The sequence below is a fragment of the Zasmidium cellare genome, assembly GCF_010093935.1.
Source record: "Zasmidium cellare ATCC 36951 unplaced genomic scaffold M409scaffold_41, whole genome shotgun sequence".
In the NCBI taxonomy this organism is placed as follows: Eukaryota; Fungi; Ascomycota; class Dothideomycetes; order Mycosphaerellales; family Mycosphaerellaceae; genus Zasmidium; species Zasmidium cellare.
This window is the reverse complement of record NW_022986985.1, coordinates 28,935-43,092: the sequence shown is the minus strand read 5'-3', so window position 1 is coordinate 43,092 and position 14,158 is coordinate 28,935. Positions and strand designations below refer to the sequence as shown.

Genomic DNA, 14,158 nt, shown 5'->3' with positions numbered 1-14,158 from the left:
CAGCATGTGGGGAGTGGGCGATGGAGAGTTGAAGTTGTGGAAATACTTCTGAAGCACGAGACTCACATTCACGTCGAAGTCAGCTAGCGCGACGGACCGCAATTTAGGGTTCGGGAGACATATCCGACCACCCTCGCCTCTCAAACTTATCAAGTCTCTCGACGACACTGTCCAAATTGTGTGAACAAGATATTGGATTGATCGAAGACAGCCTTATCCAGCAGTCTATATGTGTTGTTGGAATTTCCGAGCCAGTTCGCACCCTCTCCCGGCACAAGCTTGAATGTCCGACGCATATCCGCACGTGGCACAAAAAGCCTGCTGTGACTGATACGCCCATTGCAAAAGCGCGCGGGTCGCATTGGCAACGAACAGTTTGGCTACCTGCTGCGTTCTTCGTTGATGGTCTGAACAATGATGCCAGGTAGAGAGGCTCGGCTGGACGTACAGCTTTGGCAATGATCAATGAGGCGGATCTGCGGCGTCCAAACGAAGGAGGAGTCTTGAAGGGATCATCACGCCGAGCCGCTCAGTCAGCGAGTCTCACCCACCTCCAGTCTCATCCATCGCCATCATCACCACTGACCTCATTCCTCGCCGGTTTGGTTGGCAGTTTCGGCGGCGTTGGTGTAATTTTCCTCGTCCATTCTTGTCGCTCGTCACCAGTGCCGCATGAAGGCCTGACCGTCAATACATTGGCGACTGTTGATTTGTTTGTTGTCTGCATCACTGCACGCCTCAGTACCGTACTGCGCTGGTGCGTGGCGCCCAGAGCTGAAGACAACACACAAGCACAGCGCCGCCATCCGTTGCACCTGTCCTGCCCGCACATCCTGGGTCGTGTATGCGCCTTTCCCGCCAGACATGCTGAATTCCGCCCAGCCCACCCCTTCCTCGCTGTATGCGGCGGCGACTACCAGCACCACCCCGACGTCGCCTAGTCGCCCGAGCAGGCTGCGCGGGCTCTCGTACCTGCGCTCCTACACCCACAACCACCTCCACTCCTCACGCTCCGATCCGCCGACCTTGACCCGGTCGACGTCCTCTCCCGGCGTGGCCAGCCCTACCACTGCTGCGACGCCGACACCCATCGCACAGCAACCACCACAGCAGCCCGTTCCCGAGCGGGGTAGCCAGTCCGCCATTCAGAGCGTCGAAGGCGGTTGGATCCCCAGAAGCGGTCTCATACGAGAAAGCGCGCAGCCGACCACCACTTCCACGCCAGCCTCGCCCGAACCCGTGAGCTCTTCGACGATGATGACCAGGAGTCGCACAGCCAGCAGCTTGCTCGGTCCCACGCCGACTGCCGTGCATCCTGCTCAACGACGACAGCCTGCATTCGATAACACCCCGACCACCGATCCCTTCACCATGCTTGCGCCGTCTGCTCCTGCGAATACCGCGGCGGGACCGAGCAAAGACCAGCTACCCACCATACGCTTCATCCCGCACGTCGAGACCCGCTCTTCGCGACCTTCGTTGCAGTTCACCGCACTATCACGCACCTTGAAGAATACCACGGCGGTCGTTCGCGTGGGCAGGTACAGCGAGCGGGACAACCACACTGGAGATCCAAACACTCTACCGGTAGGCTTCAAGTCCAAGGTGGTGAGCAGAAGACATTGCGAGTTCTGGTGCACGGAAGGACAGTGGTACATCAAAGACGTAAAATCCAGCTCGGGCACGTTCTTGAACCACGTACGGCTCTCAAGTCCTGGTGTGGAGAGTCGGCCATATCCCGTTAACGATGGGGATGTTGTGCAGCTCGGCATCGACTTCAAGGGTGGAGAAGAGCTCATCTTCCGGTGCGTCAAGATACGGGTTGAATGCAATCGTGGCTGGCAGAAGAGTTTGAACTCTTTCAACACCGCCGCCCACAAGAGGTTGTTCAAGAGCGCGCTCAAGACGAAGAACCGAGATTCAGATGCTATGAGTGTCAACAGCTCTGAATGCTCCATCTGCTTGAACCCAGTGGCTCCATGTCAGGCTCTGTTCGTAGCTCCATGCAGCCACGTCTGGCACTACAAGTGCGTTCGCAACCTCATACATGGCCCACAATGGCCGAACTTTGTCTGCCCGAATTGCAGGTTTGTTGCCGATCTGGATGCAGATGTGGAGCAGCCCGAGGATGAGGACTACATGTACGATGAAGAGATGCAGCACTCGACTGAGCAGGTCAACGGCGGTGTCGAGGCTGGTGGTTCCGACGAACAGTCGCCAAGTGAGGGAGACGATCATTCAGACACGCCCCCTCAGACTGGCAATGTCTCGAGAGATGACGAACTGGACGACGAGCTTGCCGAGCTTCTGAATGAAACGTCGCTAGGAACGCCCTCTCCTGGCTTGCCAGACGGAGGCTCATCAGAAGCGGTGGCCTCGAGATCTTCTTCAACCTCGCGGCCGATCAGGATAGCTCAACCTGCATCCACGACACGCACACCAAGCGACCAGCTAGGCGCGAGGTCTATGACGCCAACCTCACATGCTCAGTTCGCTTTAGCTGTAGGACCCATGGCTGAAGGGCCTACCACACCACGCAACGACGCCGGTCCATTCATACTCGACGACTCCTCACGGCGTGGCAATCGAGGAGATAGCAGTATAGTCACACAAGCCGTACCTGAGGTGAGCGAGCCAGGATCGATGGAGGATCAACAATCGAGAAGTACGACATGATATGACATCTTAGCACCGCGCTCGCGACAGCATAAGGGACTGGGAGGTAAAGAGCCCACAGCGTTGGAGGCTCGTAATGTTTGATGATGCGATCTGGGTACAGCGTTATGGGTTCGAAAAGGGTTCGAAAGGAAAGGGAATGGAAGCTATGTGTTTTTGAGGGTTCTGCGTTTTAGCGAGCATTTGTGGGAATTTTTTGTATGCAAAGGTTTTCTGTTGCATCAGAAAGGCATTGTTGATTTCTTCCATCAACCCCTGACTTCCTCTCTTCGAAACGAAGGCGCGAGGACTTGTCGCTGGCTCGTTCGGTCCTTATCAACGCCTAATGTGATCACCTACGAAGCATGATCCGGTGTTGCACTATACGCTCAAGCCTCGCTATCCTTCTCCTCGCCTGCCGCCTTGATATTGGCTTCCTCCGCCCCCTCCTTGGCGCCACCCTCGAATCTGGACTCTCCCTCCTCTCCTGACTTCGCACCCTTCTTCGATTCGATCTGCGTCCCTCCTACCGGCTCGAGCGCTCCCCGTGGCAGCGAGCCTCCATCGTCCCCCTTCCGGACAACCGTGCCATCTCCCCCCAACACTTCCTCCGTCTCCTCCCACTCAGACGCCTCGCCACCCCCAGTCCCGCCCAGATCCTGCGCCAGCTTCCCACGAACGAAACTCTCAAACCTCCCGAGCCGGTCACGCGTCCGCTCATCAGACCTCTCGCCGCTAATTTCGTCCTCCACCGCGTCTCCCGACGTCTGTGCTTGAGCTTGAGCGATATTGCGATCGACGACGGCCGCGAAGCTCGAGAAAGGGATGCCCGTTGTCTCGAGCATGAGGCCGTTGATGGCGGCTTCGAGCTTGCTTTCGGTCTTGGTGAAGTCGTCGTGGGCGTCCTGGATTTCGCTTGGGGTGGTGTCGGGGGAGGATGAGGAACGGAGTCGTGTGTATTCGGGGTGGTCGAGGTGGAGGCGCTTGGTGAGGTAGAGGAGGCGGAGGCGGGTGGATTCTTTCATTGGGAGGTCGGGGGAGGACATTGTTGTTGATGGTGTGTGGTGGTGAAGTTGGTTGAGGGTGGTTGGTGGTTGGTGTTTGGCGTTTGGTGTCTGTTGTGGGGAAGCGACTAGATATGGCAAGGAGTTGAGAAGTGAAGCGGCGTCGGCCGTCACATGCAAAACTTGGGACGTGGATGGCACGTGCACGCTCGTGGAGTGAACAGGACCGCTCATCACTTCTCTCGAACGAAAAGGCAGCTCGTAGAAATATCGATTCGCTATTTTCGCCCAGCGTATCCTCCCTATCCGCCAAAAACAATCACCCCCTTCTTCACCCTTCCCTCATAAGCCTCCACCGCCCGGTCCAACCCCACCAACCCCAAACTCCCCTCCTCCGGCGCCCTCAACTTCCCCTCTTCCAACAGCGGACCCAGCTCCCTCAGCATGCTGCCCAGAACCCCCTGCTCCAAACCCGCACTATTACACCCCACCAAATTCACCTGCCGTCGATACAACGACAGAATATCCACGCCCAACTCTGTACTCGCCCCACCCCTCGGCGCCGTGATGAAGGCCATCCGGCCGTTGAAAGCGAGGGTTTCGAAAGCGGCTTTCGTGAGGGCAAAGTCTCCGACCGTGTCGACGACGACATCAGGACCCTTACCGTTGGTGAGGGTTCTGGCGGTTTGGAGGGTTGGGTCGACGGTGGAGTTGACGTCCGTGCCGTGCCGGCCTACGCTGATCGTCTTGCAGCCTTTCGCCTGAGCGATCTGCATCACGAAAGAGCCCACCGCGCCTGTGGCTCCGAGGACCATGATGGTGTCGGATTGAGTGACGTTCGCGCGTTCGAGGGTGAGAGATGCTGTTGTTAGGGGCGTTCCTAGACTTGCTGCTTGAGCGAAGGATAGGTTCTTTGATTTCTCCGCTACGGCATCCGCGGGAAGTACGGCGTACTCGGCATTCGCGCCGTCGATGGTGAAGCTGAAGGAGTGGCCAGATGTGCCGAAGACGGGTTGGTCTTTCCAGGAAGGGGGGCCTTCGACCACGACGCCGGCGAAGTCTTTGCCGAGAGTTCGGGGGAAGGTAGTGTGTGGGAAGCCGCCTTTGGAGTTGAGAATGTCGGCTGGTTGGACGGCAGAGGCACGGATCTTGATCAGAAGTTCATTGGGGCCTGGTTTGGGGATGGGGACTTCTTCGATGCTGAGGGTAGGCGGCGAGGAGCCTTGTCTGGTTGCGCGGAGGGCTTTCATTTTGCTATGATTGTCAGACACTTCTAGTGTTGTGGAGTCGAGTCGAAGCTTTGTTCAATCTTTAATTACTCAAAAGATAGGAACATCGTGAAGATATACCCACCCTCTCAGCCTCGTCATGTGAGACTTTGGTAAGTGGCTTACCAAACTTTTACATACGCCAGCGCCAGGCCTGCATGCAGGTACACGGCCGTGTCATTCGGCGCAGAATAATTCCGCTCATGGACCTGAGAGATGCTGTTCTGCAACGGGGCTTGTCATAATCTGCCTGGTTTTACTGTTTGATGACAGACTTCGCGTATACCTGGTGCGGCTTGGTCGCTGGCGGCTGGAGCGGACAAGGCGGATGCTGTAAAGCTGACGATACCGCCGTGATAGCCTGAGGTCCGCCTTGCATGCTGGATCATAATCGTTGACAGCTTTGATGGGGCCGTTGGCTTGATTGAACATGAGTTGAAAACATTCCGTTCATACGATCCGAAGCCCCAACCACAGCCTGCCTTGGCCCAACATCCACCGAATAACTTCCCCCTGTCCTAATCCTCCAGAGCCTTCAATTCAGCAACCTCCCTCCAATCGTCCCCTCTCGCCCTCTCAACCACAATTACACTGTCCACATTCCCCTTCCCAAGTCCCACCTTGCTGTCGTGAACATGCGGGCATCCAGGCAGATCCTCTGGAAACCTCACTTCTCCATCGAGGTCTTTGACTCGCAACTTCAAGATCCAGAGTTTGTCGAAGTTGCCGAAGAAGAGGTTGGCGGTGATGGGAGTCTGTTGGGCTGTTGACAGATGGATGAAGCCATCTTTGGCGTCCAGGGCGGTGGTGGGGAGGGTTTCCGGCAAGGGTGTTGGAGGCGCCGTCTCGAGGATTTTGTAGTAGTGGGTGTGGTTTGGCATCGTTATTGACGTGTTGTCGTACTGAGGTGGTGTTTCTGAAGGTGAGTAGGATCGGAGAGCGAAGAAGTTGCAGGTGCAGGGAAAGTGCCACACATTTGCTTGGTGAAGCTATGCAAGCACGACATCAGGAGAAAGAGACGCGGTGTTTCTTACCACATTTACACAAACAAGTCTTCCTCCCATCCACGACATGTCGTCGCTGGAGTCCCACGTCGCATTCCTCTCACCCCTAATGGAAACTGTCCCCATGCTCGCCCTTTCTCCCTTCCACCACACAAGATTCCTCAACCCCTCGCCTTTAGATCACACATAGCACCAGCCATCCTCTCACACTCCAGCAACGTCGCCTCCTTGTTGTACTCCCAGTCGTCCGGCGTCCGCTTGATCCTGTGGCAGACCAGCAAAAGGAAGCCCCTGCGCAACCTCGCCTCAACCACCACGCAACAGAAGCGAACCGCTTTTCTCACGCTGTCCAGGACCTCCACGCCGTAATCGACCCCGGTATCAGCCCAACACCCCGGTAGGCGCTTATACACCTCGTCCATGTCCATCTCTGCATTCTTATCGAAGAAATCGCAAAGAAGAACGTCCAGCTCCGCCTCCGGAGATGGCTTGCCAACGGATGCTATGTTGATGACCGCCGCCCTAACGATGCTTTGCCATTCTGTGGCTCGCACCTGTCTGTTCTTAGTCTTCGTCCTGAAAGCAGGAAAGTAGAAGCAGTTCTTCGAGGAGATCTTGTACGCCTCGCAGAGCCCGTCTCGTTGGTCGACAAGGGCGAATAGATCCGCGTTGACGACGTTCTCCTTGATGAGGGTCGCCACCCGCAGAACCTTGGTGTCCTTTGGGAGATAGTAGAGGTTGGGAGGTGTTGCGGCTTTGGCGTTGACCTTGTACTCGGGTAACTGGACGGAATCTGCGCACAACCCGACCAGAAGCATCGAGATCTGTCCCTTGGCAGTATCTGGTGGTGTCTTTTCTTGCTCCGTCAAGGAAATACCGGGTCGCTTTTCGTCGGGCAGATCCTCCTGGCCTAGGGTCTTCTGTATGTACTTTTCAATCGTCGTGGCAGAGACTCCTTTGCGGACCGTGATCTGCTGGTGGTCGCTGGCATCTAGCTTGGGTTTGATGAGGGCATGGGCGCCTACGGTGATCGCGAGCTCGGTATCGTCGACGTCGGCATACTCGGTATGGTTTGCGCCAGCCATAGCGATTCGGTATTTCGGCGTGTGGCGAGGAGGAGTTCGCGGAAGGTGTACCAAAAGGTTTGTTGTAGTAAGTAGTTGCCGTGGTTGTAAGTGTGTGGGTCAAATAGACAGCATTGCCATCACTATTGTTCAGCATGTGGAAGGCTTAGACGTCAGACTGCACCTTGCTCATGGCTTCACTTTACCTCGCTTCAGAAGTAAATGGGTTGCGATAGAGGCTTCACATGTGCAGACATCAATGAAGGGCCTTTCTTCCCTAAAGTTCAAGGATCCTTACGAGGTCGATACTTGACTAACTCAGCAACTCCTTAATATCCTCAAGACGTTGCATCTTCTTCTCTTCGTCACTCATCATGCCAAGGGAGCTTGCACTAAATCGCCAGTCAGTAAAACCCGCACTCAACAAATTCGACACTTCACTTACATGAACTTCTTCCTCTCCTGCACCTTCAACATCTTCTCCTCAATGCTTCCCTCAACAATGAATCTCGTGACGGTGACCTCTTCAGCCTGACCCATTCGATGCACACGATCGATCGCTTGGGCTTCCACGGCAAAGCTCCACCATGGATCCATCATGAAGACTCGCTTCGCGCAAGTTAGGTTCAGACCGACGCCTCCTGCTCTCAAGGAGAGAAGCAGGATTGTGAACTTGCTGCGATTTGCAAATTCACTAAGAACCTTCGCTCGATCCTTTTGAGACATGCTGCCGTCGAAGCGAAGCCACGAGATGCCGGCGCCTTCGAGTGCTGGCGCGAGAAGGTCCAGGAAGGAGGTGAACTGGCTGAAGACGACGGCCTTGAGAGCTGGCTCCGACTTGCGCAGACGCTTCAGCTGCGACATCAAAGTGTTGATCTTGGCCGACGACAACTGATTGACCCTGCGTAGAGAGATCCTCGCCTTTGGCTTTAGTGTTCTGGTCTGTGTGCTGGAGTATAGGTCGTCTTCGTCGTGGTCAACTGCCGCGTTGAGAAAGTCGCTCTCGTCAGGCTCGTCATCGTCGTGCTTGATGACTTCAAAGACATCTCGTGCGCTGATGGGCTCACGGCAGTTGAAGCATCTAGGAAGCTCGCCCTTGGATGTCTGATGCTCAATGTAGTCGAGCAGACACTTCTTGCAGGCAGAGTGCCAGCAACCAGTGACTGCTTGCTCTTCCATGGGCTCTTCGCTGCAAATCGGACATTCCATCTCAGACTCGTCTTGGATCTGTTTGAGTACATGAGATCCATACTTGCTCGCATCCTGCTCGCCTTCGTCAGCTTCGAATCGTTCAATGAGTGCTCCAAGGTCCATGTCATCGGCAAGACCTGCTGCAATATCTGCAGCAGCAGCGGCGTCTTCTTCCTCGGCGACAATGTTCTTGTTCCTAGTCAGGATCGGATGACAGCAGCTCTGTCTGAGGCGCAAGATCTGAGCAAAGATGGTAGTGTAGCTCTTCATCACCGTTCCAGCTTCCATATTGGCATTGAAAGTTTTCTTCGCTCGCAGGTAGATATGCTGATAGACGTCTTGTTCCGGCTCGGATAATTTGATTTTCTCGACGCTGATAGTCTTCGGCGGCAATGGTACCAGGGCTTCGCCGTCAGGGGTCTTCATGTCTTTTGTCCGACGCATGACCAGAGGCTCGAGCACAGTTTGCACCACGTCCAGTGCACGCACGAAGTCTCCCTTTTCGAACGGCGTCGTGATGAATGTTTTCCAGAAGCTGAAGTTGTTCCATGGCTCAACTCTGAGGAATCGCACCAGACTGAAGAGATCCTCAAGTCTGTTGACAATGGGCGTACCCGTCAACACCCAGCGGTGCGTTGCAGCAAGTTCATAGCATGCTTTTGCGGTCTTCGATTGCCGATTCTTGATCATATGCGCTTCGTCAAGGATGATCCGCCAGTATTCGACTCCAAAGAGACCTCCCGAGGAAGCACGATTGCCACCCAGGGCACTCGCTACAGAGTTGAACTCAGAGAGAACGACACCGTAACTGGTAATGATCACATTCGGCGCCGATGCTATGTTAGAGCCGCAACAGATCGTCTGCAAGTTGACTCCCTTCTCATTGCCATAGTAGACCAGCACTTTCAGCGTACCAGGTTTCGATGCCTTTTCGGCTTCGCTTGCCCATTGCGCCAAAAGTGACATTGGTGCAACAACAAGCGTCGTTGCGGGTGCTTGCTTGACTTTGCCGGAAGTGAGAGGTTGTCGAGCAAGGCTACTAACAGCATCAGCTTCTGCGCCAGTGTCGTTCAAAACGCTTTCGTGTTCTGGTGACCGATGCGAATGGATCAGAGAAAGCATTTCTATTGTTTTCCCAAGACCCATCTCATCAGCAAGCAGACCTCCCAGACAAGTCTGTTCTTGCACGGGGAAGTCCAGGCTCAACTCGCCGCTGTATGGGTTCACGTAGAAGCAGTCTTGTCCTTCGACGCTGGGAAGGTCATGGTCCTCGGCGTCCTTCTTTGGCCAGCTATACTCTTCCCACAACGGATGCATACTCTGCTGCTTGTGCCCGTCCTTCTCACGGGTCTCCTTGTTGAGCATCCAATGTAGAGCCTGTTTTTGATACTTTCGGAGATCCATTACAAAAGACGATGGTGGCTGTGCCTCGGGTGTGTTGAAGTCGAATGATTGAGCCTTTTTGTACAATGAATCAAGTTGGTCTTGCTCCAGCTCTTCTCCTTCTTCATTCTCCTCTGAAGGCGGGCTGGAGCCTTCATTCGTCTTGTCCTGGCTGGGTTTGCGATTCGTTTCGTCTTGTTGGTCCATCTGTTCAGCGACCTCTGCCGCCTGCAGGATACCCTCTCTCTTGTGCTTCGCGGTGAGTTCATTCAATGTAGACGGCTGGAGGTTGATCTCTTGAAACAGCTTTACCAGTCCTATCTGGCGAAGCCGAAGATCTCTCTCCTCCGTCGTCTCTTTGGCCTCAAAGAACCCTGTCTGTCTGTTGTTGTCTTGCGGTCTCATAAGATTGCCGGCCTCAAATATGGGACGTAAAAGGAAACAGCGGAGCTGAAGGTAGATGGTTTCGTTGGTTCGTATCCTGTCCGGAGCATAAATGCAGTGTCCTTCAAAATGGGCCACATTTTGGTCTATCAAAGCGCCAATCCACAATGCAGACTCTTTCTCAAGGCGGCCCAACTCTGCGCCATCTTTGCTAGTGAACCGCACGATCACGTCCTGCGTCTTCCTCATAGGTAATCTGCCTCTGCCGCTTTTGGATGATGATTGTGGTGCCTTTTGCCTCTCTCGCTGGATGTTGACAATGTCACCGGGTTTCAAGATGCCAGTACCACTTCTCGTAGTCCAGCCTGCCACGCCCAAAGCACCGATGTACCTCGTCTCAGGCATTGATTGGAGGTTCGGGCGCTGTTTCTGGGTTGAACCTGCCGACTTTGACATCGCGGCTTCCTCTCCATCCTCAGACTTGAGATCTAGTCGTTGTTGCTTTTTATCAACCGGAGGACTTTGTTTCTTTACAGGAGATGCGACTTTGGCCTTCCACGAGCCATCGAAGTACGCGTTGATTGCCTGCTCCAAGTTGTTCCCATGTGCTCTTTGCAGACTCCGAATGGCGTCTTCCGGCACCTCTGCACCGACGACACTTATAAAAGTTTCAGCATCAAAAACATTCTCCTTGTTGGCAGTGCTGTCCAAGCCACCGGCGGGTGTCGCAGACTCTGGCACACCGTCGATTTCGTCGGGAAGGCTGGGTTCGGATTTGAGGGAAGGTTCGTTTTGTACGGCATCTTCAGCAAAGAACCGACGCTTCTTGTGCGGCCGTTCGTCGATGTCCATACTGGTGGAGCGTGGACGGGTTGATGGTGGTCGTCCAAGAAATGGTTGACGACGCGAGGCGGAGACGCGCCGGAGATTGATGAGATCACACGCGCTTTCTTCGCATCATCCTTGCCAACGTCTGCCCTTCTGCGTCTGCAGCCCATCAACTTCGATCATTTGGTCATCAATACAATGGACGGCCGTGTGCGATAACATTCACTTTAACCAAATCACATGCGTGGAAGATGGCCACGAGGACTGGCATGCGGAATGCCACTCGAAGTCTTGCCATTGGGAGGCAAACTCGGCTTTTCAGGGCACCTCAAAGAAGATACGCCACCTCTGATATCGATCAACCAGCGACGGCCGTATCGTCATCTGAAGAGATCTCGAAAGCGAGAGACTACTGTCTAGGCCTCCTGAGAAAATACGACACGCCCTCATCCTTGCTATTGCCTTATATTCCCAGCCACGCCCGAGATGCCTATGTTGCGCTTCGAGCGTTCAATATCGATGTTGCTCGCACAGCAGACACGACATCGACTCCCACCATTGGCATGATGCGCCTTCAATTTCAGAGAGATACCATATCGAAGTCGCTCGCTGGATCGCCACCCAAACAGCCAGTTGCCCTTCTACTCGCGCAGGCTGCCGAAGATCTTCAGCATCGAAGTGCTGGCCGGTCTAAATTCAGCAAGTCTTGGTTCAATCGAATTATCGACACCAGGGAGAAATACTTGTCAAATCCGCCTTATCCCAACATTGCTGCTCTCGAGAGCTACGCAGAAAACACTTACAGCACATTGCTGTATCTGACTCTGCAGGCGTTGCCCATGGCGAGCTTGACCGCAGACCATGTCGCTTCGCACATTGGCAAAGCCATTGGGATCTCTGCTGTTCTTCGAGGCCTGCCCTTGATCGCATTCCCTAATGCACCAAACACTCATAGCAACCAGGGAGGCCATCTTGCTAGTGATGTCGGGGCTACACGCCACGGTGCAGTCATGCTTCCTGTGGATGTAATGATCGAAGCGGGTGTACGAGAAGAAGACGTCCTGCGAAATGGTTCCAACGCACACGGGCTTCGAGATGCTGTCTTTACAGTGGCCACACGAGCGAACGATCATCTCATCACCGCAAGGCAGATGCTGGACAACATCAGAGCCGGACAGGATGTTGACCATGAGTTTGAGCATCAGGATGAAGAGGAGCATGTTCATCTACCGTCCATCGGCAAAGGCGAGACCCAAGCGCAGGAAGTAGAGCGCGCCTTTGGAGTCTTCATGCCTGCAGTCGCGACCCAGCTATGGCTCGACAAGCTGCAAAAGTACGATTTTGACGTCTTTCAACCGAAGCTGAGAATGACGGACTGGAAACTGCCCTTCAAGGCTTACTGGGCTTATAGCCGCCGGAAAGTGTGAACAACGCTGGCGGAACATAGAGCCGTCGACGATGGCTCGTTGTCTTCGCCCTAGCCTCGTCGTTCTGTCCAAAGTGGAACGCATGGCGTTGTCGGTCATCCCCCCATTCTCAGAGCGACCAAGCTTTGGGCTGGACTCTGGATTGCTTAGACAGCGTGTGAGCGCTGGGGATGGAGGTTCCACTATGAAAAACCAGGGAGGGTACTTATTCAAACTCTGGATGCTAGTAGTCTGGTACCTCTCCTAGCTTGAAGACGGGACCCTGGATTCAGAAACTCAATTTACGGGCCCGAAGTCAGTCTTTCACAGCAACACCTGGAGAGCCCTTCGTACCTTCACGACTGCTCAGAAGCAAGATACTGCCCTTCAGCGAAAGATGTATACATGAGCAACACGTTCTGAATGGAAAACAAATGGCATGGTATAGCACGCACGATGCGCATTGCTATAGACCATAGACTGCTTGCCGTCGCGTGATCAGTATGGCGAGTCGTCAAAGAATCTTGGCAAGCGAATCGATGGCTTCCCAATCACTGTTACCTACACCCACCAGTACACACTGGTAAGCCGGTCAGCATGATTCTGCTGCAGCATATTCGAAGTCACAGCCTCTAGCTTTTCGCACACGCGCACGACATTTTCGCCAGCTGCGGACCACAGAAAAAGCACCTGCCGTGCGCTCTCTTCGACTTTTCTCTTTCTTCTTCGTCTCTCTGATCCAGTGCGTTGACTGACGGTCTTCCACGAGATGGCAGCCATGGAAAATCTCAAGCGCACTGTCGTCGGCGTGCGGAACGTGTGCAAGGACGAGGAGTTCCTTCAACTGACCAGGGAGAACAAGAAGGTTGCCTATCTGATGTGCGCCGTCCGTAACCTGGAGGCGTTCGCCGAAGGAGCTGCCTACGAGATCGTCAGAGAGCGCATTAAGGAGATCGAAGAAGCCACCGAGAACAGAGTCGCCAGGAAGTTCGAGAAGGAGCGTACCGAAGAGACCAAGCGCTACAACGACCTCCTGGCTCGCTACAACAGCATGCTCGCCCATAAGAAGTGCGTCGAAGAAGCCAACAAGAACCAAGTCACCAGAGACTTCGAGCAGCTCCGCGTCGTAGACTCCATGCGCTACGTGGAGCTCGACACTCGCCACAACGACCTGACTACTAGCTACAACGGCCTTGTCAGCGCCTACAAGTGGGCCAACTACCGCTCCGAGGAGCGCCGCGACGCCATCGAAGTTCTGAACGATCAAGTCAAGAAGCAAGCGCACATCATCGAGCAGCGCGACTTGTCGATCAGCCAGCAATGCTCTACTCTGCACGCTCTCGATCAACAAATCGTCGAGTGGCAGGCTTGGGCTTACGAGCGTGGCTGGCGTCCAACTGCCTCTCAGTATCGATCTCGCACCACGCTAGCTACTCCACCAGGCCTCAACATCCCCGTCCCACCAAATGTTCCTCGCCCCTTCAGCCCAACCATCAGACGCCCACAGAACGAGGCCGTGAAGGAGGAAGCCCCAGCCACCGCCGCCAAGACCCCCGTCGACGAAGCCACCTGCGTCGACACCGCCGCCAAAAACAAGGACCTCGCCAGCGGTGTCGACCTCAAGGCCTCCTCCGTCTCCAACGCCACCGAACCTGCCACCGACCTCATCTCCACCCCCCGCTTCGACAACGCCGCAGAGGCCCGCGCCGCCGGGTACGTCCTCCTCAGGTCCAACAACTCCAACAACGAGGATGACAAGGAGGACGACACCGAAGACGACACCACCTCCCTCCCCGTCCTCATCGCCGACGACTCCACCTCCATCGCCTCCTTCTCCCTCGCCACCGAGCGCAACGTCGATGACGACGACGATGAGGCGTGGACCTTCACCCCGGGCGACCCCGACGAGGCTCAGGCTCAGGCGCACGCTGAGGACGAGGACGACGATTATGTCTTCTAGACTAGACGGAA

The 14,158-nt window shown here is 55.0% G+C and overlaps 8 protein-coding genes across 8 annotated transcripts; 3 read left to right on the top strand and 5 right to left on the bottom strand.

The window, feature by feature from the left end:
- Positions 1-458: 458 nt before the first annotated feature.
- M409DRAFT_59083 (uncharacterized protein) lies at positions 459-2,279 on the top strand (the record flags this gene model as incomplete). The annotated part of the gene is made up of 3 exons (XM_033814093.1): positions 459-757; positions 798-2,221; positions 2,257-2,279. The coding sequence occupies 3 exons, from the start codon at positions 459-461 to the stop codon at positions 2,277-2,279; spliced, it is 1,746 nt and encodes a 581-aa protein (XP_033662256.1).
- A 765-nt stretch (positions 2,280-3,044) lies between these two features.
- M409DRAFT_28101 (uncharacterized protein) lies at positions 3,045-3,701 on the bottom strand (the record flags this gene model as incomplete). Its single annotated transcript, XM_033808876.1, has 1 exon — positions 3,045-3,701. One exon carries the CDS (start codon positions 3,699-3,701, stop codon positions 3,045-3,047), a length of 657 nt encoding a protein of 218 aa, XP_033662255.1.
- A 260-nt stretch (positions 3,702-3,961) lies between these two features.
- On the bottom strand, positions 3,962-4,909 carry M409DRAFT_28100 (uncharacterized protein; the record flags this gene model as incomplete). The annotated part of the gene is made up of 1 exon (XM_033808875.1): positions 3,962-4,909. The coding sequence occupies one exon, from the start codon at positions 4,907-4,909 to the stop codon at positions 3,962-3,964; it is 948 nt and encodes a 315-aa protein (XP_033662254.1).
- Positions 4,910-5,445: 536 nt separating this feature from the next.
- M409DRAFT_28099 (uncharacterized protein) lies at positions 5,446-5,808 on the bottom strand (the record flags this gene model as incomplete). Its single annotated transcript, XM_033808874.1, has 1 exon — positions 5,446-5,808. The coding sequence occupies one exon, from the start codon at positions 5,806-5,808 to the stop codon at positions 5,446-5,448; it is 363 nt and encodes a 120-aa protein (XP_033662253.1).
- Positions 5,809-6,092: 284 nt separating this feature from the next.
- M409DRAFT_28098 (uncharacterized protein) lies at positions 6,093-7,016 on the bottom strand (the record flags this gene model as incomplete). The annotated part of the gene is made up of 1 exon (XM_033808873.1): positions 6,093-7,016. The coding sequence occupies one exon, from the start codon at positions 7,014-7,016 to the stop codon at positions 6,093-6,095; it is 924 nt and encodes a 307-aa protein (XP_033662252.1).
- A 292-nt stretch (positions 7,017-7,308) lies between these two features.
- Positions 7,309-10,805, bottom strand: M409DRAFT_69738 (uncharacterized protein; the record flags this gene model as incomplete). The annotated part of the gene is made up of 2 exons (XM_033818418.1): positions 7,309-7,387; positions 7,441-10,805. The coding sequence occupies 2 exons, from the start codon at positions 10,803-10,805 to the stop codon at positions 7,309-7,311; spliced, it is 3,444 nt and encodes a 1,147-aa protein (XP_033662251.1).
- Positions 10,806-11,050: 245 nt separating this feature from the next.
- On the top strand, positions 11,051-12,208 carry M409DRAFT_37561 (uncharacterized protein; the record flags this gene model as incomplete). The annotated part of the gene is made up of 1 exon (XM_033810755.1): positions 11,051-12,208. One exon carries the CDS (start codon positions 11,051-11,053, stop codon positions 12,206-12,208), a length of 1,158 nt encoding a protein of 385 aa, XP_033662250.1.
- A 748-nt stretch (positions 12,209-12,956) lies between these two features.
- Positions 12,957-14,147, top strand: M409DRAFT_59078 (uncharacterized protein; the record flags this gene model as incomplete). The annotated part of the gene is made up of 1 exon (XM_033814092.1): positions 12,957-14,147. The coding sequence occupies one exon, from the start codon at positions 12,957-12,959 to the stop codon at positions 14,145-14,147; it is 1,191 nt and encodes a 396-aa protein (XP_033662249.1).
- Positions 14,148-14,158: the final 11 nt, after the last annotated feature.